The sequence below is a fragment of the Sus scrofa genome, chromosome 14 (genome assembly GCF_000003025.6).
Source record: "Sus scrofa isolate TJ Tabasco breed Duroc chromosome 14, Sscrofa11.1, whole genome shotgun sequence".
NCBI lineage: Eukaryota > Metazoa > Chordata > Mammalia > Artiodactyla > Suidae > Sus > Sus scrofa.
The window spans coordinates 29368016-29389112 of record NC_010456.5 but is presented as its reverse complement, the minus strand read 5'-3'; the positions used below and the strand labels follow the sequence as shown (position 1 = coordinate 29389112).

The 21097-nt window shown below is 46.9% G+C and overlaps 1 protein-coding gene across 2 annotated transcripts; it reads left to right on the top strand.

Moving 5' to 3' along the window:
* DDX55 (DEAD-box helicase 55) lies at positions 328 to 21095 on the top strand. Of its 2 annotated transcripts, XM_001927712.6 has the most exons (14): positions 329 to 1577; positions 4169 to 4219; positions 4314 to 4400; positions 5527 to 5618; positions 5698 to 5760; positions 8212 to 8361; positions 9921 to 10110; positions 14153 to 14235; positions 16354 to 16485; positions 17454 to 17546; positions 18464 to 18578; positions 19051 to 19219; positions 19704 to 19996; positions 20375 to 21095. In XM_001927712.6, the coding sequence occupies exons 1-14, from the start codon at positions 1470 to 1472 to the stop codon at positions 20549 to 20551; spliced, it is 1803 nt and encodes a 600-aa protein (XP_001927747.2). In that variant the 5' UTR covers positions 329 to 1469; the 3' UTR covers positions 20552 to 21095. The 2 variants fall into 2 exon arrangements, with proteins under 2 accessions (XP_003359134.1, XP_001927747.2); XM_003359086.4 differs by lacking the exon at positions 17454 to 17546 and having other exon boundaries at positions 328 to 1577.

Here is a 21097-nt window from a genome sequence, read left to right as displayed (position 1 = left end):
AAGACCTTGCGTTGCTGCGCTTGCAGCGACGGTTGCAGCTATGGCTCAGATTCAGTCCCTGGCCTGGGAAGTTCCATATGCCGTGGATGTGACCATTAAAAAAAAAAGGAGTTCCTGTTGTGGCTCAGTGGTTAACGAACCCAACTAGCATCCATGAGGACGAAGATTCCATCCCTAGCCTTGATCAGTGGGTTAGGGATCCAGCATTGCCATGAACTGTGGTGTAGGTTGCAGACTTGTCTCAGATCCCACGTTGCTGTGGCTCTGGTATAGCCTGGTGGCTGCAGCTCCAATTGTACCCTTAGCCTGGGAACCTCCACACGCCTCGGGTTTGGTCCTAAAAAGACAAAAAGATGGGGAAAAGAAAGCTTGGGAAGTGTCCTAGGTCCCTAGATAAAAAATTAGTAAATAGACCTCCCAAATGCAAATTCAGCTATACTCTTTCCCTCTGTCTTTGCTTTCAGACCTGTCCGGAATTCCTATTTTGTCAAACAGTTGTCAAAGGCATTTTGAGGATGTGATGATCACATTAAATGAAAATGTTGCCTCAGGCTTTTCTCTTTCACTTTGTCTAGTTTGAGGTGCCTGAGTACTATTCTCATTTATTCATCCCCAACTGACTGCTGTGTGCTACCAGTTGTAGCCACTGAGATACAGAAAACGGAGAAAAATCCCCATCGTGGGATTCACCTTTTAGTGGGGGAGATTGACCTAATAGGTAAATTATATGGCATATTAATGGTTAAGTGCTATGGGAAAAAAATAAAGTAGGGTAAGTAGTTTTAGTGATTAGGAAGGAAGACTTCACTGAAATGGTATTTGAAAAGTCCTGATGGTTGTCAGGGAACAAGCCAATCCGAAGATACTGGCCCAGCACATAATAACTGGTCAGTAAAAGCTTGCTGACTGACTGTACGTGGAGGAGTCAATCAATCCAGTGCTGAACACAGGAGTAAGATACAAAGTTCGTGTTTAGGTCTTTGACCTAACTTCTTGGAAGTAAATCATTTGTTACACACTAGGCAGTGGATCCCCCATCCACAGCCTCTTTTGCGTATCTGTTAACCCGGGGCTCCGGGAATGGGGTACATTTCCGACTACTCTCTGCAGCCTCATTGGACTCGGTCCTGTCCTTTGGACAGTTATGTCATGCTGCCACCTGCCTCCGACAAGCGGGGAAAGTGTGCAAGCCGAGGCAAAATCCCTCTTCCCAAATGCCTGTTCGGTAGGAAAGACGCCCCGAGCCCAAGTGGCTGCGCTAAACAGATAACACAACTACGGCCCGGCCCTCCTCTGTCCACTTTCATTAGCGGGAGGCCCTCTTTCTCCTCTCTAGCGGCCAGAGCGCCTTTCCTGCCCTCCCGGAACTATGCGACTGCAGCACGGTTCCCGGTCGGCCCAGTTGGCAGCCGGAAGCGGAAGTGCGCCCGGGAGAAGTCCGAGTGGTAGATGCGGTGGCGGAGAGAGCCATGGAGCACGTGACGGAGGGTTCCTGGGAGTCGCTACCCGTGCCGCTGCACCCGCGGGTGTTGGATGTGCTGCAGGAGCTGGGTTTTCCGTACATGACGCCGGTGCAGGTACTCAGCGCGGGCGGTGGGGAGGAGGGCCCTCGGCGCGCGGGGCGGGGGTGGGTGGGGGCTCAGCGTGGGCGTGGCACGCAATTAATCGGACGCGGCCAGTAAGTGTACAATTAGGATTCGCATCCTGGAGTTTTCACCTCTCCGGCCGGGACTTTTGCTGCGTCTTCTTACTCCTCTGACTCGGGTGGTGCCAAACTAGCTAATGATCTCCAGGCAGAAGCGGCAGGCGGAGGCGCACCTGTGCCGGGATCTTCACAATACCGCCTCCCCACCAGCCCTTAGGTGCTGGGACATAAGTGCCTGGATCATATCCTGGTCCTGCCCGCTCTAGCTGTGCTACCTCGTGCACACTTAACCTCTCAGTGCTTCACTTCTTTTCTCTGTGAAATGACAAGAATAACTACTCAGAGAGTTATTGTGGGGATTACATAAGGCAGGGGTGGGCACATTATGAGCTGTCAATAAATGTTATCTGTTATTATGTGGACCTAAGTGTCCTGGTTCAAGTTATTCGTTTATTCAATAAATTTATTGAAGAAAACTGTGTAACTGGTACTCTTTTCTAGGCTTCAGAGATTTTGCAGTCTTGGTTCCATTCATGGGCTTTATTTTCTAATGCAGGAGAAAGGAGTAAAGGAATAAGGTAATTTTACCTGGTGATAAGTTTTATGGAGAAGACAGTGACAAGAAGTTCCAGGATAGGAGAAAAGGTGGGGAAGGCCTCTCTGAGGAGGTGTCATTAAACTGATACCTGAGTGATTGAGAAGGAACTGGCTGTAGGGTGGCTCGGGGCAGGATATTCCAGCAGAATAGAAATGCCAGTGCAAATGTCCTGGGCCTGGAAATGAGCTGGAGGAACAGGAAGAAGGCCTTTGTGGTTGGAGCATCATGAGTAGTGTTGTGTAAGAGATGAACAAACTGGGTGTTGGTTTGTGTAGGGTCTTACTTGTAGGAGCTTGTATTTTATTCTCAATGTAATGGAAAGCCATCTTACATGGGAAGCAGTGCAGGAAGAAGAGGGCTGTGAGTGCTGTGTAGAGAATGGACGTTAGAGGGGTAAGAGAAGAAGCAAGGAGGTCAGTTAGGAGGCTGTTGTCAAGGTAGAAGTGATGGCCACTTGGAGTAGAGATAGCTTTAGGGTTACTAAGGGGCCAGATGTGGTAGTTATGAAAGAGGATTCTAGGAGTTCCCTGATGGCTCAGCAACTTAAGGATCCATTGTTGTCACTACTGTGGCAGTGGTTTATTCTCTGGCCCCAGGAACTTCTACATGCTGTGGGTGCGGCAAAAAAAAAAAAAAAAAAAAAAAAAAGGAATTTAGAGGTTTTGGTCCTTAGCACCTAGATGGATGGTGGTATCATTTAACGAGATGAGGAAGGCTGGGAGGGGTAACAGGCTTCAAAGGAAAAAATCAAGAAGATTCTATTTTGAGGTGGTTAAGTTGACATATCCATGAGATCTTCAGGAAAGATGTGGAGGAAGCAAGCAGTGCTCTGTGCCATGCCTTGGGATCATAGAGCAGACAAGACCCAATGTCTGCGATGGGAGCCATCCAGTATGGTTGACACTTCCATGTGGCAGTTGAACACTTGAAACATGGTTCAAGTTGAAATGTACTCTAAGTGTAAAATGTACGGTGGATTTCAAGGACTTACTATGAAAAAAGAGTGAAAAATGAAGTTCTCTGGTGGCTAAGTGGTTAAGGATCCGTCATTGTCACAGCTGTGGCACATGTTTGATCCCTGGCCTGGGAACTTATGTGTGCTGTGGGCGTGCCCCCACCCCCAAAAGTGTAAAAATTTCATTCATTGTTAGGATAGTGAATGTGTTATTATTATCATTTTTTTTTTTTTTTTTTTTTTGGTTGCCCAGTGGCATATGGAGTTCCTGGACCAGGGATCAGATCCCAGCTGTGGCTTATGGCAATGCTAGATCCTTAACCCACTGAGTGAGGCCAGGAATTGAACCCACATCCTCATGGATATTAGTTGAGCTTATTTCCACTGAGCCACAACAGGAACTCTGTGAATGTATTATTAATATTCATTTCACCTATTTATTTCTTCTTGTTTTTGCCTTTTTTTTTTTAGGGCCATACCTGTGGCATATGGAAGTTTCCAAGCTAGGGGTCAAATTGGAGCTACATCTGCTGGCCTAGGCCACAGCAACAGCAACTTGGGATCTGAGGCGCATCTGCGACCTATACCACAGCTCACAGCAACACCAGATCCCCGATCCATTGAGCAAAGCTGGGGATCGAACCTGTTTTGTGATACTCAAGCTGGGATGGGCTTTAAAACTCAGTGTCTCCAAACCCCTTCGTGGTCCAGAGGGGAAGAGTAGTCAAGGCAGGGCTAGAACTCAGGACTCCCAGATTCTAGTTTGGCTGGCTCACTTCCCCTCCATGCCATCTCTGTAGACACCACTGTGTTACCTGTGAGCTGACTCCCACTGGGGTCCCTGGTGGTGACTATTCAGATAAAGTCCACTTGGTGGTGGAGTCCAGGGTGACCAAGGCCAGTGCTGTGTTCCTCGGCCTCATCTTTGGTGTCATGGCATCCCTAACCAGTGCTTTGCCATCTCTTTCAGTCCGCAACCATCCCTCTGTTCATGAAAAACAAAGATGTTGCCGCTGAAGCGGTGAGTACTTTGTGTAAATGCAGCCTGTCTTCCTGTTTTTCCCTCAGAAATGAGCTGTGAGGAAAAGCACACCAAAACTTTCTCCCCTTTGCAGGTCACAGGCAGTGGCAAAACACTTGCTTTCGTCATCCCCATCCTGGAGATTCTCCTGAGAAGGGAGGAGAAGTTAAAAAAGAGTCAGGTGAGGTTGGCCAAATGGTTTATTTTCACATAGTCATCGCAGAGTTCACAGCTGAGTAAGACTCTAGTTAGAAGATTGAAAGCATTTTTTTTTTTTTTTTTTTTACAGTACAGTCCGTTCTCATTACTTGCAGATTCTGTGCTGATTAATTTCCTGCTCCTTAAAAATTTATTTGTAGTTCTTCACAGCAATACTCAGTGTGCTTTTGTGCTCACGCGCGGACTTGCATGGGCCAGGGGTAGATTAGAGTTGCCTGATGGCACGTTCTCAGCTGAGTCTGCACAGGGCAACCCTGCCTTCTTATTCCAGCTCTTGGGCTGTAAGCAGGTGTCCTTTTCTCGGTCTGCCTGCTGCTGTGATTGTGTGTGTGTGGGTATGTGTGTGTGTGTGATTTCACTGTTTAAAATGACCTCCAAACATAGGGCTTAAGTACTGTCAAGTGTTCTTGGGCTTAGAGAGGCTCTGATGTGTCTTATGGAGAAAATCCATGTAATATGTACATACACTGTTTAGTGCTGTGGGCTGTGAGTTTAGTGTTAATGAATCCATAATATATATTAGATAAGGTGTCTTTATTCAGTTGAAGTATAGTTGCCAAAGTAAGGTGTCTTGAAACAGAAATACACATTAAACAAGCCTATGTGTTGATGGGTCGTCCGAAGTGTGCCCAGAGGCTCTCCGGAACCTAACCCCATTTCCCCAGGAGTATTTGCTAACTTAGCATTTGTGCCCACTTTGTAGAACCACTGTGAATAATGAGAACTGACAGAAATTCAGACTACAGTTGACCCTGAACGCCATGGATTTGAACTGTGTCGGTCCACTTAGCTGTGGATTTTTTTCAGTAATAACTCCAGGTCTGCATGAGCCTGTTGGGGATATGGGGGAACCAGACTGGTTATACGGAGGGCCAACTGTAAATTATATGTGGATTCTTCCACCATGCCCCTGACCCCCGCATCATTTGAGGGCCAGCTGTAGGCATTGTGAATGGGCGCTGCTGAAAAGCCCAGGAATACTGTTTCTCTGGGAACTTTCCTCCATGAGCTGGAGAGTATAGTCGTGTGAGTTCACCTCTGGGAGCCCCCAGCACTGCTAATCACGTCCCTTCCCCCCACGTGGGCAGGTTGGCGCCATAATCATCACACCCACACGAGAGCTGGCTGTTCAGATAGATGAGGTCCTGTCGCATTTCACGAAGCCCTTCCCACAGTTCAGGTAAATTGGACGCAGGGTCTCTGCCAACCGTGGGCTGTGATTTGGCCTGCCCTGCTTAGAGTCCCTTTTCTCGTTTTAGCCAGATTCTCTGGATTGGAGGCAGGAATCCTGGAGAAGATGTCGCCAGGTTTAAGGAACACGGGTAAGTTTGCTTCTTTCGCTCATTTCTTTGCCTGTCCTTGGCATTGAACTCAAGAGGAATGGATGCATAATCTTGGCCTAACTGGAAATTCCCCCTGCAGCAGCACCCTCCCCACAAAAAAAAAGTGTTTCCTCCTGGCCAACCGCCCATTTTGCTCAAGGGCTCCTTCCTCTGCAGCCCTCATGAACAGTTGCATCAGTCTCACCCCTGCAGGGCAGAAGGAAGGTGGCGGTGTGCCCCCCTCATCTCCTCAAGCCAACCGTACCCAGGCTTCGGGCCCTTGCTCGTCTCCCTCCGGGCTCTATAAATGGTCTTGCCCCTTCCTCGGTGGCCCCTGACCTCACCCCGACCCCCAAGCCCACCAATAATCCACTTGTCTGCCTGGCATCTCACAGCTGTGGCGAACACGTCTAAAACAGGCTTGGCATTTTCATCCCCAGACTTGCACCTCCTCTGGAGTTTCCTGTTCCTCTCTCCTCCACTTGCTTCTCCCGAAGTCTGAGGGTCAGCTTTGACTTTTCACCATCCCATCCATTTCCCCCCTTACAGTTAACCGCCACCAGGTCCTGCATATTTTCTCTCCAAAGCTTACCTCTATCAGCTCTTCCCATTGCCCCCTCTCCTACTGGCCTCTTGCTGTGTCTTCCCTGGGCTCCTGCAGTACTTCGCTCTCTCTTCTCTGTGTCGCCACAATTGACCCCCCATAATCCACTCTCCACGTAGCAACCAGGATGCCAGGCACATTGTGTCATGCATTGAAAACTTTAGTGGCTCCCGCCGGCCCTTAGGATAGATCCTAATGTTACTGCAGGGCCTGTGAGGCCACCATTCTCTCGGGCTGCCCTCTCCCTACTCTGCTCTGCTGCTGCAGTGAGCTGGCTTTCTCCCAGGTCCTGCATAGGCTCTGTCACATCTCCAGGAGAATCGGGAGAGTTGGGGTGGTGTCTGTCTCACAGCATTTTGCTTTCAGGGCCTGCCATGGTGCTAAGCACAAAGCATGTACTTAATAAATGTTAGAATGAATGTTTGAATACACGATGGCCTATTATCCCACCATGAATAAGGTTTGTAATGAGCAGCACTAGATTTGTGCCTAATTTGTTAGTGGATCTTAATTAAAAACAGTACTTTTAGAGTTCCCTCATGGCTCAGGGGGGGTTAATGATCCAGTGTTGTCAGTGCTTCGGCTCAGGTCACTATTGTGGTACAGGTTCAATCCCTGGAATTTCTGCATGCTACAGGCATGGACAAAAAAAAAAAAAAGAAAAGAAAGAAAAGTACTTTTTTTTTTTTTTTTTTTTTTTGTCTTTTTGCCTTTTCTAGGGCCGCTCCTGCAGCATATGGAGGTTCCCAGGCTAGGGGTCCAATTGGAGCTGTAGCCACCAGCCTATGCCAGAGCCACAGCAACGAGGGATCCAAGCTGCGTCTGCGACCTACACCACAGCTCATGGCAGCGCCGGATCCTTAACCCACTGAGCAAGGCCAGGGATGGAACCTGCAACCTCATGGTTCCTAGCCAGATTCGTTAACCACTGCGGCACAATGGGAACTCTGAAAAGTACTTGTCTTGATTGCTCACTGTGTTCCAACTACAACATGAGATACTTTCCATCAGGGGTCACAAGTCCCTACAGGGGTCAGAGGATAATACCAATGTGTGAAGGGGACTGGCTGGGTATTGGGAAGAACTGGCTAGTTTTTGCCTGAATATTCATCTCCAGCTGATAGTTGCCTGCAGGACTCTGGGCTCAGTATTTCCAGGATTTGAATTTTTTAAAGAGAATATGGAATTCAAGATTTTTGTGTGTTATCTTTTTTTTTTTTTCTTTAAAAAGAAAAAAACCTGTTATCATGTAGTTGACATTAAAACGAACGAAAGCCTTCTTGCAGGTCACCCAGTTTGTGGAGGCCACATTTGGCCTTGAGCCTGCTGTTTGTGGTCTTACATAAAATTACCTCTATTCCTGTTGACATTCTCATTTTATAGATGAGGGACCTGGGCCCTGAAGTGGTTGAGTAACTTGTAGGTCAGGGGTCAGCAGACCCTTTCTGTAAAGGACCAGATGGTAACTCTCTTAGCTTTGTTGATTATGCAGTCTGTGTCATAATGGCTCCCTCTGCTGTTACAGTGTGGAAGCTGCTAGAGGCAGCAGTGAATAGAGGAGGATGCGTTGTTATGTGCCAATAAAGTGTCACAAAACAGCGGAGGCCAGATCAGGCCAAAGGGCCAGTTTGCTGACCCCTGCCCTCAGTCTCACCCTGGAACCCAGGCCCGACCCCTCCTGCACAGCCTTCTCTTCCACCCCCCTACCCCCACCCCAACCCCCAGTGGTCACCCTTCTCTCTACTGGGATTTAGGTGGCTTTCGGGGGTATAGAGAACTTGGAGTTTGGGATCACACAGATCCCTGAGGTCCAGAGAGTGTGGTAAATGCTAACTTTGTTTTTCTAGTGGGAACATCATCGTGGCAACCCCAGGCCGCCTGGAGGACATGTTCCGAAGGAAGGCCGAGGGCCTGGACCTGGCCAGCTGTGTAAAGTCCCTGGATGTGCTGGTGTTGGACGAAGCGGACAGACTTCTGGACATGGGGTTTGAGGCGAGGTACTAGATTTTGGACTTCGTGGGCTTTGGGTGACACAGTATGAAAAGGAGCCCAAAATGGGACTCTTTATCACTCCATGACTCTCTGTGAGCCACCTTTGAATTTCAAGTCATTAGGTTGTCTGAGGCTTCAAATTCTGCCACATAGGTTTTTTTTTTGTCTTTTTGCTATTTCTTTGGGCCGTTCCCGCGGCATATGGAGGTTCCCAGGCTAGGGGTCTAATTGGAGCTGCAGCCGCCGGCCTACGCCAGAGCCACAGCAACGCAGGATCCGAGCCGCGTCTGCAACCTACACCACAGCTCACGGCAACGCCGGATCATTAACCCATTGAGCAAGGGCAGGGACCGAACCCGCAACCTCATGGTTCCTAGTCGGATTTGTTAACCACTTCGCCATGACGGGAACTCCTGCCACATAATTTAAATTCCAGTTCTTCTGTCTTTGAGGTTCTTAAGATGCATTTTCCTTCATGGCTTCTTGAAAAGTTACTGTGTATTTTTAAAAAATAAATAGCTTTATTGGTGTATAATTCATATACTACATAATTCACCCATTTAAAGTATACAGTTCAATGGCTTTTTTTTTTTTTTTTTTTTTTTTTTTGTCTTTTTTGCTATTTCTTTGGGCTGCTCCCGCGGCATATGGAAGTTCCCAGGCTAGGGGTCAAATCGGAGCTGCGGCCCCCGGCCTACGCCAGAGCCACAGCAACGCGGGATCCGAGCCGCGTCTGCAACCTACACCACAGCTCACGGCAACACCGGATCCTTAACCCACTGAGCAAGGCCAGGGATCGAACCCGTGACCGGTTCCTAGTCAGATTCGTTAACCACTGCACCACAACGGGAACTCCCCCAGTTCAATAGCTTTTAGTCTCAAAAAGTTTTGTTCTAATTTTACTCTTTTAACTGCCCCCATTATTAAAGTATAACTATATGCTTACATTGAAGAAACTTTGGAAAAATGAGAGTATGAGGAAGAAATAAAGATTGTCCGTAATCTCACCTCCCAGTAGTAGCTATTGTAACTATTGTGATTGTTTCCAGTCTTTAAAAATACCTGTTTAGAGAGCTCCCACTGTGGCACAGTGGGTTAAGAATCCATCTGCAGGAGTTCTTGTTGCGGCTCAGAGCTTGATGAACCCGACTGGCAACCATGGGAATGTGGGTTCAATCCCTGGCATTGCTGTCATAGGTCATAGACTTGGCTCGGATCCTGTGTTGCTGGGGCTGTGGCGTAGGCCAGTGGCTACAGCTCCAATTGGACCCCTAGCCTGGGAGCCTCCATGTGCCGTGGGTTCAGCGGCTCAGGTCACTGGGTAGGTGCGGGTTTGATGCATTGCCCAACACAGTGGGTTAAGGCATCCAGTGTTGCTGTAGCTGCCTCTTGGATTCAGTCCCTGGCCTGAGGATTTCCATATGCCTCCGTGTGGCCATTAAAACAAAAACCAATAAAAACCCCACCTGTTTAATATCATAAAGCACCAAGCTTATATTGATTATGCTGACAAGTGAGGGGTTAAGTTGAGCTCGCTCTCTCTCTTTTTTTTTTCTTTTTAAAGCATAAACACCATCTTGGAGTTTTTGCCGAAGCAGAGGAGAACAGGCCTTTTCTCGGCCACTCAGACGCAGGAAGTGGAGAACCTGGTGCGAGCAGGCCTCCGGAACCCTGTGCGCATCTCGGTGAAGGAGAAGGGGGCAGCAGCCAGCAGCACACAGAAGACCCCTTCCCGCCTAGAGAACTACTACATGGTGAGCTCTGGCTGTTCTCACTGATTCCTGTGGTGCAGCAGTGGTGATGACTGGGGTCTAGGGTGCAGCGTGGTCACTGTAGTTAACAATACTGTATACTTCAACAATTCTCCTGTGGCTCAGTGGGCTAAGGATGTAACGTTGGCACAGCAGTGGCTCGGGTCATTGCTGTGGCACGGCTTTGATCCCTGGTCCAGGAACTTCCACATGCTATGGGTGCAGCCAAAAAAAAAAAAAAAGAAAGTACCGTTTACTTCAAATTGAAATTCACTAACAGAGTAGTTCTTAAATGTTCTCACCAAAAGATAAAGAAGAGAACTATGTGAATTGATGGATATATTAACTTGATCATGATAATCATTTCAGGGTATATGTATATCAAGTCATCACAATGTACACCTTGAATATATACACATATATATTTTTAATACATAAATATGCTTAAATGTGTACAGTTTTTATTTGCCAATTGTACCTCAGTAAAGCTGGAAGGAAAAACAGGTATTATAAGCCAAAGCAATTTACTGGAAAAAAGACTAATTTTTTTGACTTGAATTGCTTTCACTAAACTTAGTTCTGTCTTTCCTTTTATTTACTTATTTTTATTTTTATTTTTTTTCTTTTTATGGTGACACCTGTGACATATGGAAGTTCCCAGGTCTAGGGATCAAATTGGAGCTGTAGCTGCCCATCTTCCCTTTTAAATAGTCAACTACAATAATTGTTTTAAAAACATAGGAAGGTTTTCTGTTTCTACTTACTCGAAAAATGATTTCTTAATTTTTCTTAAATGTCACTATAAGTTTAATCAGTATGGTATATAGTATTCCCACTAAGATATGTTAACTCTTAGCAATTAATAAACAAGCGAAAAATAATCATGACGAGTGTGCTAGGGATTAGCTTTCAATTTTCTAGGACACTAAAGCTATAAAGTGATACCATGTGGCACATTTTATTTTATTTTATCTTATCTTATTTTATTTTATTTTATTTTATTTTTTTGTCTTTTTGCCATTTCTTGGGCCGCTTCCGTGGCATATGGAGGTTCCCAGGCTAGGGGTTGAATCGGAGCTGCAGCCACTGTCCTACGCCAGAGCCACAGCAACGCGGGATCCGAGCCGCGTCTGCAACCTACACCACAGCTCACGGCAACGCCGGATCGTTAACCCACTGAGCAAGGCCAGGGATCGAACCTGCAACCTCATGGTTCCTATCGGATTCCTTAACCACTGCGCCACGACGGGAACTCCCATGTGGCACATTTTAAAATACATTTGGGACAGAGCTGGGGCACATGGTATGTGTGATGATACTTGTCATTCAGCAAGGAAGTGAGTAAGTTAACATGGGCACCATTGTTTTTGTTTTTTTGCTTTTTTGCTTTTTAGGGCTGCACCTGCAGCATATGGAAATTCCCAAGCTAAGGGTCAAAACAGAGCTGTAGCTGCCTGCCTACCCCAGCAGCCACAGCAGCTTGGGCTCTGAGGCACATCTGCGACCCACACCACAGCTCACGGCAATGCCAGATCCCTGACTTACTGAGTGAGGCCAGCAGTTGAATCTGAATCCTCATGGATACTAGTTGGGTTTGTTTCTATTGTGCCACAAAGGAAACTCCCTGCACCACTGTATTTTAAGCACAGTCTCCAAGGGTGGTGTGTATGGACCTCCCACCCCCAAGTGATCAAATGACATGTGCACAGGGTGTGCTGGGTGTGGGCTCAGGAAACACTGTGCTCCCAGCCTGTTTGGATGAGCCTGAGTTAAGAGAAGGGCACAGCCAGACATGCCAGTGAGACACAAAATCTGAAGGGACTTTGTTGAGTGACATTCTTCTGCTCTGTAACCTAAATGTTTGGTCTTTTTGATTTGCAGCTGAGACTTGCTGAATTTGCAGTGGTAAATACTCGCTGCCAATACCTGTAGTTGCCTCACAAGGCATTGGGAAGGCTTTTGGAAATGTGGTTGTGAGTCATGAGGTCACCCCCTCTGTTCTCTTCCATCATGGGGTTGGGCCAAGAGGCAGCAGGACAGGATGGTCAGCCAGGATGGCAGTGCCACTTGGGAACTGGGAGAACCTAGAGGCCAGTGTCACCTGCTCACCAAGACACCTCTGAATAGTCAGCCAGGGGACTGGGCTTTTCTTGTGGCTGAGCAAGGCTCCTGTTCACAGAAACAGTGACATGTTCGTAGAGAAGTGGGCCATTAACAAACCAGTGTCCCTAGCGCTGTGAACTCTCCTAAGGGCAACAAGGCTGCTGTCCTTTGTGTCAGTTCATGGGGGGATTGAAGGAAGAAGAGTTTGCACATCAGAAAGCCGCCTCTGGTGCCGCTTCCTGGAGAATGTTTTTGAAATCAGATGGGGGTGTTATACTTGGTGTTGACATTTCTCCCTGAGGCTGGGCTGGTAAGGTCAGAAGGCCAGCTCTTCCCAGAGGAAGGAGGAGGCGATGGACAGTGGTTAAGAACAGAGAGGCTGGAGGGCCACCCAGGTACACATCTAGGCTGAAGGCGTCCCTTCCTGACTGAAATAGGTGAACTTACCAGTGTATCACCTGTAAAATGGGGGCTCTAGTAGGTTCTAACCCTCACTTCATAGGATTGCTATAAGAATTGGTTTACTGGAGTTCCCGTCGTGGTGCAGTGGTTAACGAATCCGACTAGGAACCATGAGGTTGCGGGTTCGGTCCCTGCCCTTGCTCAGTGGGTTAAGGATCCGGCATTGCCATGAGCTGTGATGTAGGTTGCAGACGTGGCTCGGATCCCTCGTTGCTGTGGCTCTGGCATAGGCTGGTGGCTACAGCTCCGATTTGACCCCTAGCCTGGGAACCTCCATATGCCGCGGGAGCGGCCCAAGAAATAGCAACAACAACAACAAAAATTAAAAAAAAAAAAAAAAGAATTGGTTTATTACACAGTTGAAGGTTTTTAGGTCAGTGCTTTGTACATAGTTAAGTGCTGATAAAGTAGCTTTGGAACCCAGTGGCTGCTGCTGCATTCTACTCTTTTGCATTCATTTAAGCGATTGCATTTAGAGATGTCTGAGAGAAAGAAATTCCAAACTGAGGATTTGGTCTTGCTAAAAATGGGGAATGCATTTAGGTGGACTTAAATGTCTCCAGTTTAGGGGCCTGAGTGGAGCACTTGACTGCATTTATTGAGGGAGACTGGAGTCTGTCTCTGGCAGGGGGGTCTGTGAAATAAGTCTGTGTGTGTTCCACTCTGGAGACCTGTGTCCACCTTAGAGCAGTGGTTTCTGAACGTGGCTGTGCCTCAGAATTTCCTGGACACTCTTTAAGTAATGTGGACTCTTGGGTGCAATTCTAGAACCACCGAATCAGTCTGTGTGCTGTGTCCAAGAACCTGCATTTTTTTTTTTTTTTTTTTAGGGCTGCACTTGCGGCACATGGAAGTTCCCAGGCCAGGCGTTGGATCGGAGCCACAGCTGCCAGCCTACACCACAGCTCACAGCCATGCCGGGTCCCCGACCCACTGAGTGAGGCCAGGGATCGAACCTGAATCCTCGTGGATACGAGTCGGGCTCGTTTCCGCTGCACCACAACAGGAACTCCCCAGGAACCTACATTTAAACTTACCCTGGGCATGGTGGCATGGCTGGCATGGTGCTGTCTGCATTTGGGATTTGGGAAGCACTATGTTGAGTGTTCCCTGCTCCCGTCCTCAGTTCCGGGATTTTGTGACTTCACAGCAACGCCAGATCTGAAGTTTATTCCGAGCTCAGTGGACTGAGTAACATTCTGACAAAAGTCTATCCTTTTCGTGGAGGAAATTAGATTCCTTAAAGTTAAAGGCCAAAACTGAAAATAGCTATGGGGTTATTATTGTCAGCAAATTTGTTTTGTTTGTTTGTTTAGGGCCCCACCAGCAGCATATGGAGGTTCCCAGGCCAGGGGTCTAATCAGAGCTACAGCTGCCGGCCTATGCCACAGCCACAGCAACACCAGATCAGAGCTGTCTCTACAGCTCACGGCAGCATAAATTTGTTTTTGTTTTGTTGGTTTTCCTTTTTATTTTGCAGGTGTGTAAGGCAGACGAGAAGTTTAATCAGCTGGTCCATTTTCTTCGAAATCACAAGCAGGAGAAACACCTGGTCTTCTTCAGGTAATCCTTCTGGACTGTGTAGGCAAGTCTGGGGTTCAGCCACACCCAGGATGTGCACACGTGTGTAGCCACCCTCAGGTTTGAAGTTCCCTTTAGATTGTTTCTCTCTTAGGAGAACCATAGCATTTGGCTGCAAATAACTGAAAACGCCGTTTCCGCAGCTCAAGCAGGAGGGGTTTATTTTTCTCCTGTAAGAGGAAGTCCAGAGGAAGGCAGTTCCTGACACTGGTTTCTGTCTCAGCAACGTCAAGGCCAGTAGTGTGTCTGCAACTGTCTTGGCCTTTCCTTCCTGTAGGTCACCCCCTAGTTTCAAGTTGCCACTGTGACCCCTTTGTCACATCTGCACTGAAAGCAGATAAAAGAGGACAGGGAGGGGGAGGGGCTAGGGCAGCATTTGCCATCTCAGACCCTTTTATTTATTTATTTTTTTTATTTTTTATTTTTTTGTCTTTTTGCCATTTCTTGGGCCGCTCCTGCGGCATATGGGAGGTTCCCAGGCTAGGGGTCTAATCACAGCTGTAGCCGCCAGCCTACACCAGAGCCACAGCAACGCCAGATCTGAGCCGCGTCTGCGACCTGCACCACAGCTCACAGCAACGCTGGATCCTTAACCCACTGAGCAAGGGCAGGGATCGAACCCGCAACCTCATGGTTCCTAGTCGGATTCATTAACCACTGCGCCACGATGGGAACTCCCTCAGACCCTTTTAATCAGAAAAGCAGAAGGCTTTCTTAGAACTGCCCCCCATCCCCACTGACTTCCACTTTCATTGCATGGGCCAAAGGTGGGTCACTCAGCAGTGCCTGACTTGGAGTGGTGGGGAAAATGAGTGGGTCGTTGTCCCAGCCTCTGTAGCAGAGGGAGGTGAAGGAGGAAGGGGGTGGGATGGCGTTTTATAAGGCAGCCTAGAGTCTGCCACACTCCGTCCTGTTGTCCGAGTACAAGGTAGGAGGTGTGTACTCTTTGGGCTGTTTTTTCCTCCTACACATATACCCATGGTATCATTTTTTTTTGGGCAGTGCCAAAAGACTTGTATGTTTCTTTTCCGTCATCATTTCACCAATAGTATGCATGTAGCTGTACAGGCCCATAGTTAGAAATATAACCTGGTACACACACACACACCCAACTGAAAGATTTCACAAAACTGTACTTGGCTAGGCGGGCACATTCTGATGCTTTCTATTCTGTTGTATTCAAAATGATTGTTTAATAATGCTGGTCCAGACCCATTAAATTGATCTCAGGAACCACTAGATTGCTTTCAGGATCCGTGGATTGTGACTCTCAGTGTGTAAAACTGCTTCCTTATGTACTGGTGGTGCAAATAGCAAGGAACCTGGTAGCAGTCCCTTAGCACAGGTGTTTAGACAAGAGCTGGCCCACACTGGCACCTGAGCCCGGCAGAGTGGGAAGAACATCGGGGATGGAGTCAGACCTTCCCTCTGGCTCTGCCATGTGCTCCTCTTGCCCCTCTGTAAGCCCAGTTCCTTCATCTGCAAAACCACGTGACATCCCTCTGGAATCCCTCAGATAAAAAATGGGGGGGAGGATTGGGGTGAACTTTATTAGAAGACTGCTATGTATGGATTCAGAGAGGAAGTTGGGTGTCTGTGCTCTAGGGAAGATTGGATCCAGGGTCCCTGGAAAGCTCCATGGCCATCTCTTGAGGGGTGATCCTGCTCCAGCCCCTGCCGGCCTCTACTCTTCAAGTCCAAATATCTTGGGAGAGAGGACCTGATTTCTCTAACTTGGGTTACCTGCTGAGCCCTGGGGAACCACACTAGAGAAGCAGTTCCCTGAAGGAACTGTACTTCAGATGTTGCTGTACTTGCTATGAGGGACTACTTCACTTTACTTAGCTTCCTAGGGGCCAGGGACAGCCCCTTGCTAGGATAGCCTTAGTGGGAATACATGGTATGGGTGTTCACTCTTGCTTAAGGGATATTGTCAAAGGATTGGCCATTCACTGGCCAAGAGCTTAGTGGTGGAGGACCTGTGCAGCAATTCTCCTCTGCATTCCCCCGAGAGGACTGGGGTGGGGGTGGGGGTCTCTCTCTCGCCAGCTGTAGAGGGACCCAGGCAGCCAGTGACACAGCCCTCTGTCCCTCTCCCAGCACCTGTGCCTGTGTGGAATACTACGGAAAAGCCCTGGAGGCCCTGGTGAGGAGTGTGAAGATAATGTGCATCCACGGGAAGATGAAATACAAGCGCAATAAGATCTTCATGGAGTTTCGCCAGCTGCAGAGGTCGGTCAGCTTCCTGGGAGGTGGCAGACCTCCAGCCACTCTGCTCTTCCGCAGGTCACTCTGCTTCAAAACCCTCACATGTGTTGTTTCCCTGCCTGCAACCCTCTTCCTCCTCTAGCCATGATCACATTCTCTCTGTATAAATGCCCAGTTGACAGCTGAACACTGTCAACTTCCCCGCTAGATTTTAAACTCCACAAGATCAGGAACCTGTGTTTTCTGTTCACTCCTGGACTCCCCAGTAACTTGACGCAGGGCCTGGCCAGTGGGGGTTTGGAGAGCTATTTGTTGAATAGGTGGACAGAACGGATAAGAGCAACCCAGTAAAGGCTCCAGGGTGTCAGTGGGTTCCCTGTAGGGCACTTGCCTCCAATGACTGTAACTTGATTCTCTTTGCACATAGAAATAATATTTTGCTGTTTTTCTTAATCATTGAGCCTTCTGGCTATGTTAGAAGCAATCTTTTAGGGAACTTAGAATTGACTGTTACACCTCAGTCTGAGGGAAAAATCACGTTGTTTTTTTTTTGTTTTGTTTTGTTTTGTTTTTTTTAAGCCTGCAAAGGATTAGACCAAATACATTCCACCCCACCTCAAATGGAAATATGCTACTTTAAAAAAACCCTTTCACTATCTCCTCTCCATCTCTAATTTTCACTGGAATATGTAAAGTCCTATAGATTCTTAGAGGAAGAAAAATCAAAGTGTTACTACTAGGAGTTCCTGGTGTGGCACAGTGGGTTAAGGATCTGGTGTTGTCTCTGCAATAGCTTGGATTGGACCCCTGACCTGGGAACTTCCATATGCCGCAGGTGTGGCCAGGGGAAAAAAGCAATTACTAAGTATTTGATTATGTGGGATTCTGGAACCTGTGTATTAACTGCCATCATCATCAAATCAGTAAACACTGCTTGATGGTGATAAAAATGGTGGCCTCCTCACTCACAATGATATTTTCTCATTTCCTAGTGGGATTTTAGTGTGTACTGACGTGATGGCCCGAGGAATAGATATTCCAGAAGTGAACTGGGTTTTGCAGTACGACCCTCCCAGCAGTGCAAGGTACAGCATGATAGAATGTTACCTGCTCTGCCAGGAATCTAGCCTAACAAAATAGGAATCCTGAGGAAAATAAACGTTATTTGAAATAGCAAAAAAGTAGGTGAACTGGTGAGTAATCATTGATGTGTCTATAGTGATCCTGTAGTATGCAGAAATTAGCTATTTTCAAATACTTTTTAAAGTTCTTGCAGAAATGCATGTGATATGGAGTTCCCGTCGCGGCGCAGTGGTTGGCGAGTCTGACTAGGAACCATGAGGTTGTGGGTTCGATCCCTGCCCTTGCTCAGTGGGTTAACGATGAGGTGTTGCCGTGAGCTGTGGTGTAGGTTGCAGACCTGGTTTGGATCCTGTGTTGCTGTGGCTCTGGAGTAGGCTGGCAGCTACAGCTCCGATTCGACCCCTAGCCCGGGAACCTCCATATGCCGTGGGAGCAGCCCAAGAAATGGCAAAAAGACAAAAAAAAAAAAAAAAAAAAAAAAAAAAGAAATGCATGTGATAGAATGTCTAAGGGAAACCGAAAGCAAGCATATGTTCCTAATAAATGCCTCCAAACATAAGGAAATGCTTGTAAATACTTGCTGGTGGAGGCGTGGTTCACAGGTCACTTTTATTTTCTTTTTTATACTTTCCATTGTTTCCCAGGTTTTCTGCTGGGACCATGTCTTCCTACCTGTATTATCAGATGTATAAATTTAAAAGCTTTAGACCTAACGTTAAAACTGTCCAACAGAATCCTCTCTGGTTTGCAGTATTTTAATCGGCAGTTCTTCTGTATCACTAGGAAGGAGCAGGGCTGCGATTAAGCTGCGGAGTCTGGTGACTCCTGGTGTCAGCTGCACCAGCTGCCTGGCTGCAGGTCTTTGCTCTGTCCAGCCCCCATTACATGGTGACCGTATTCTGTTCTGTGTTGTTCACAGTGCCTTCGTGCATCGCTGTGGCCGCACAGCCCGCATCGGCCACGGTGGCAGTGCGCTCGTGTTCCTCCTTCCCATGGAAGAGTCCTATGTCAATTTTCTTGCAATTAACCAAAAAGTAAGCTCTCTTCCTTTTTCAGAGAATGTCCAGTGCTAGGGTGGTTGGAAAAGTTCTTTTCCAGCAAGTCGCCCAGAACTAAGATCAGGGGTTCCAAACTCACAGGGGCCAGGCTGGTACTGTCATTGTGGGAACCTGGCTGGCTTCATGGCTGTGGAGGGGCTCCAGGGTCACAGCCTCTGCTTGGCACCAGCTGAGTTTCTCTACTTGGGAACACAGAGCTCATGTTGCCATACTTTCCAACCAGAAATCAGGATTATTAGGAAAAATCTGATTTTAAACTTTGCTTTAAAAATTTTAAAATACTTTCTGGACCAGGTAAAATATTTGGGTTGAATTTGGGTTTGAAGGCCTTTGCTTAAAGATTAAAATGAATTGTTTTGCCCTTGGTTTTATTGGCACTGACTCTGTAGAGATAGCCTTGGGAATGAGGTGATTCCAGCCAGAGAGTGACGATGTGGTCCCTGTACAGTGCCCCCTGCAGGCGATGAAACTCCAGAAAAACACAGTAGATCTCCTTCCAAAGCTCAAATCCATGGCCCTGGCCGACAGAGCCGTGTTTGAAAAGGGCATGAAAGCTTTTGTGTCATACGTCCAGGCTTATGCGAAGCATGAATGCAACCTCATCTTCAGATTAAAGGGTAGGTTGGACTTGTTCACATAATTGTGTTTCCATCTGAGACACCTGGCAGTTTTACAAGTATTACAAGGATGAAACCACTTTGTCTTATAGAATTGTCAAGTCTGTGCCAGGGTTAGTGTTTTCTAAACATTTAAAAGAAAGTCTTCCCTGGGTTTGAGCAGACAGAATACACTGGCTGCTGAGTATTTCTTTTCAATTAAAAAAAAAAATAACTTTTAATTCTAATTAAAATGAGTCCATTAGATCATTTTAGGAAAAAGTAATATTGCTAAGAATAATCCATGGGTTGGAGTTCCCTGCTCGTTCAGTAGGTTAAGGATCTAGCATCACTGCTGTGGTATGGGTTCAGTCACAGGCTCAGGAACTTCTGCATGCCGTGGGCATGGCCAGAAAAAAAAAAAAAAAAAAAAAGGAATATTCCATGGGTTGATGCTTATAATCCTGTTTTGGATGTGCTAACTCCGGTGTTTTGGTTTAATCAGATCTTGATTTTGCTAGTATTGCTCGAGGTTTTGCCTTGCTGAGGATGCCCAAGATGCCAGAGCTGAGAGGAAAGCAGTTTCCAGACTTTGTGCCTGTGGATGTCAATACAGACACCATTCCATTTAAAGATAAAATCAGAGAAAAGCAAAGGCAGAAACTATTGGAGCAACAAAGAAAAGAGAAAACTGAAAATGAAGGGAGAAGAAAATTCATAAAAAATAAAGCCTGGTCAAAACAGAAGGCAAAAAAGGAAAAGAAGAAAAAAATGAATGAAAAAAGGAAAAGAGAAGAGGTAAAGTTTGTAGATTTATTATTTAAACACTCAACTTAGGAGTTCCGCCAGTGGCACAGTGGGTTAAGGATCTGGTGTTGCTGCAGCTGTGGTATAGGTGGCAGCTGTGGCTTGGATTGGATCCCTGGCCCAGGAACTTCCATATGCCATGGGTATAGCCAAAACTTAAATAAGTAAATAAATACTCAGAATTCTGAACAAATCTCACTTCTAATACGAATAGGAATTGTATAGGAATCAGGTTTCTGTATTCTCTTGGTGGGATGTGCTGTGTGGAAGCTGATCTGAGGGCATGTAGTTCCTGGTTAGAAATGGCCGGTTTCACTTATAAGACTTGCTGAGAGATTCAGTAGCTTTGTTGTTCTCTTTTGCACTTAGGGTTCTGATATCAACGATGAGGACATGGAGGAACTTCTCAATGACACCAGGCTCTTGAAAAAGTTTAAAAAAGGCAAAATTACTGAAGAAGAATTCGAGAAGAGGCTGTTGACAGGTGGCAAAAGATCAGTCAAGACAGCAGGTTTAGGGATCTCAGATTCGGAAGATGACGTCTGATTCCCGTCCCCCCAGTGAAATGCAGGAGGGCAAGGGACCTGTGAGCTGGCCCCGTGCGCTGCAGCAGCCAGTCCTTGTTTGCTCCTACTCGGCATCAGAACCCCAGTGGCCAGCTCAAAGCTGCTGCTGCAGACTGGGGAGACAGGAGGGGTTTCATGCTCATGGATATTTTATTAAAAACACACCAGCCTGGCAGAAGAAAATGTAAAATTACTTGAGTGTAAATAACAGATGTCAGTATTTATTTTGATGGGTTACTTCAAGAGCTCATTTACTTGGGGCTATTTTATGCTTATTTTTTAACATAAAGATCATGCAGTAGACTTGACTTTAGGTCTTTTAAAGTTCCTCAGTGTTTTTAGACACCTGACCTCCCTAGGTGTCCTCACCCCCTGGATGTCAGTTCTCTTGGGATGTCCTACACAGAGCCCCTGCACAGTCTCTAGTATTGTTTTGTTGGTGAGTATCTGAAAAACAGGAAGTCATTCTGGGAAAGAAAACTCTTACGCCTTCTGCTGAATAAACTGTATTTCCTCCTCATTAACT

Bases quoted from the DNA above. Each gene is read 5' to 3' on its own strand.
- DDX55 (XM_001927712.6), top strand. From the start codon at position 1,470: ATGGAGCACGTGACGGAGGGTTCCTGGGAGTCGCTACCCGTGCCGCTG. The intron at 10,111-14,152 runs GTGAGCTCTGGC...TTTATTTTGCAG, and splicing joins GCCTAGAGAACTACTACATG to GTGTGTAAGGCAGACGAGAA. The intron at 16,486-17,453 runs GTCGGTCAGCTT...CTCATTTCCTAG, and splicing joins GAGTTTCGCCAGCTGCAGAG to TGGGATTTTAGTGTGTACTG.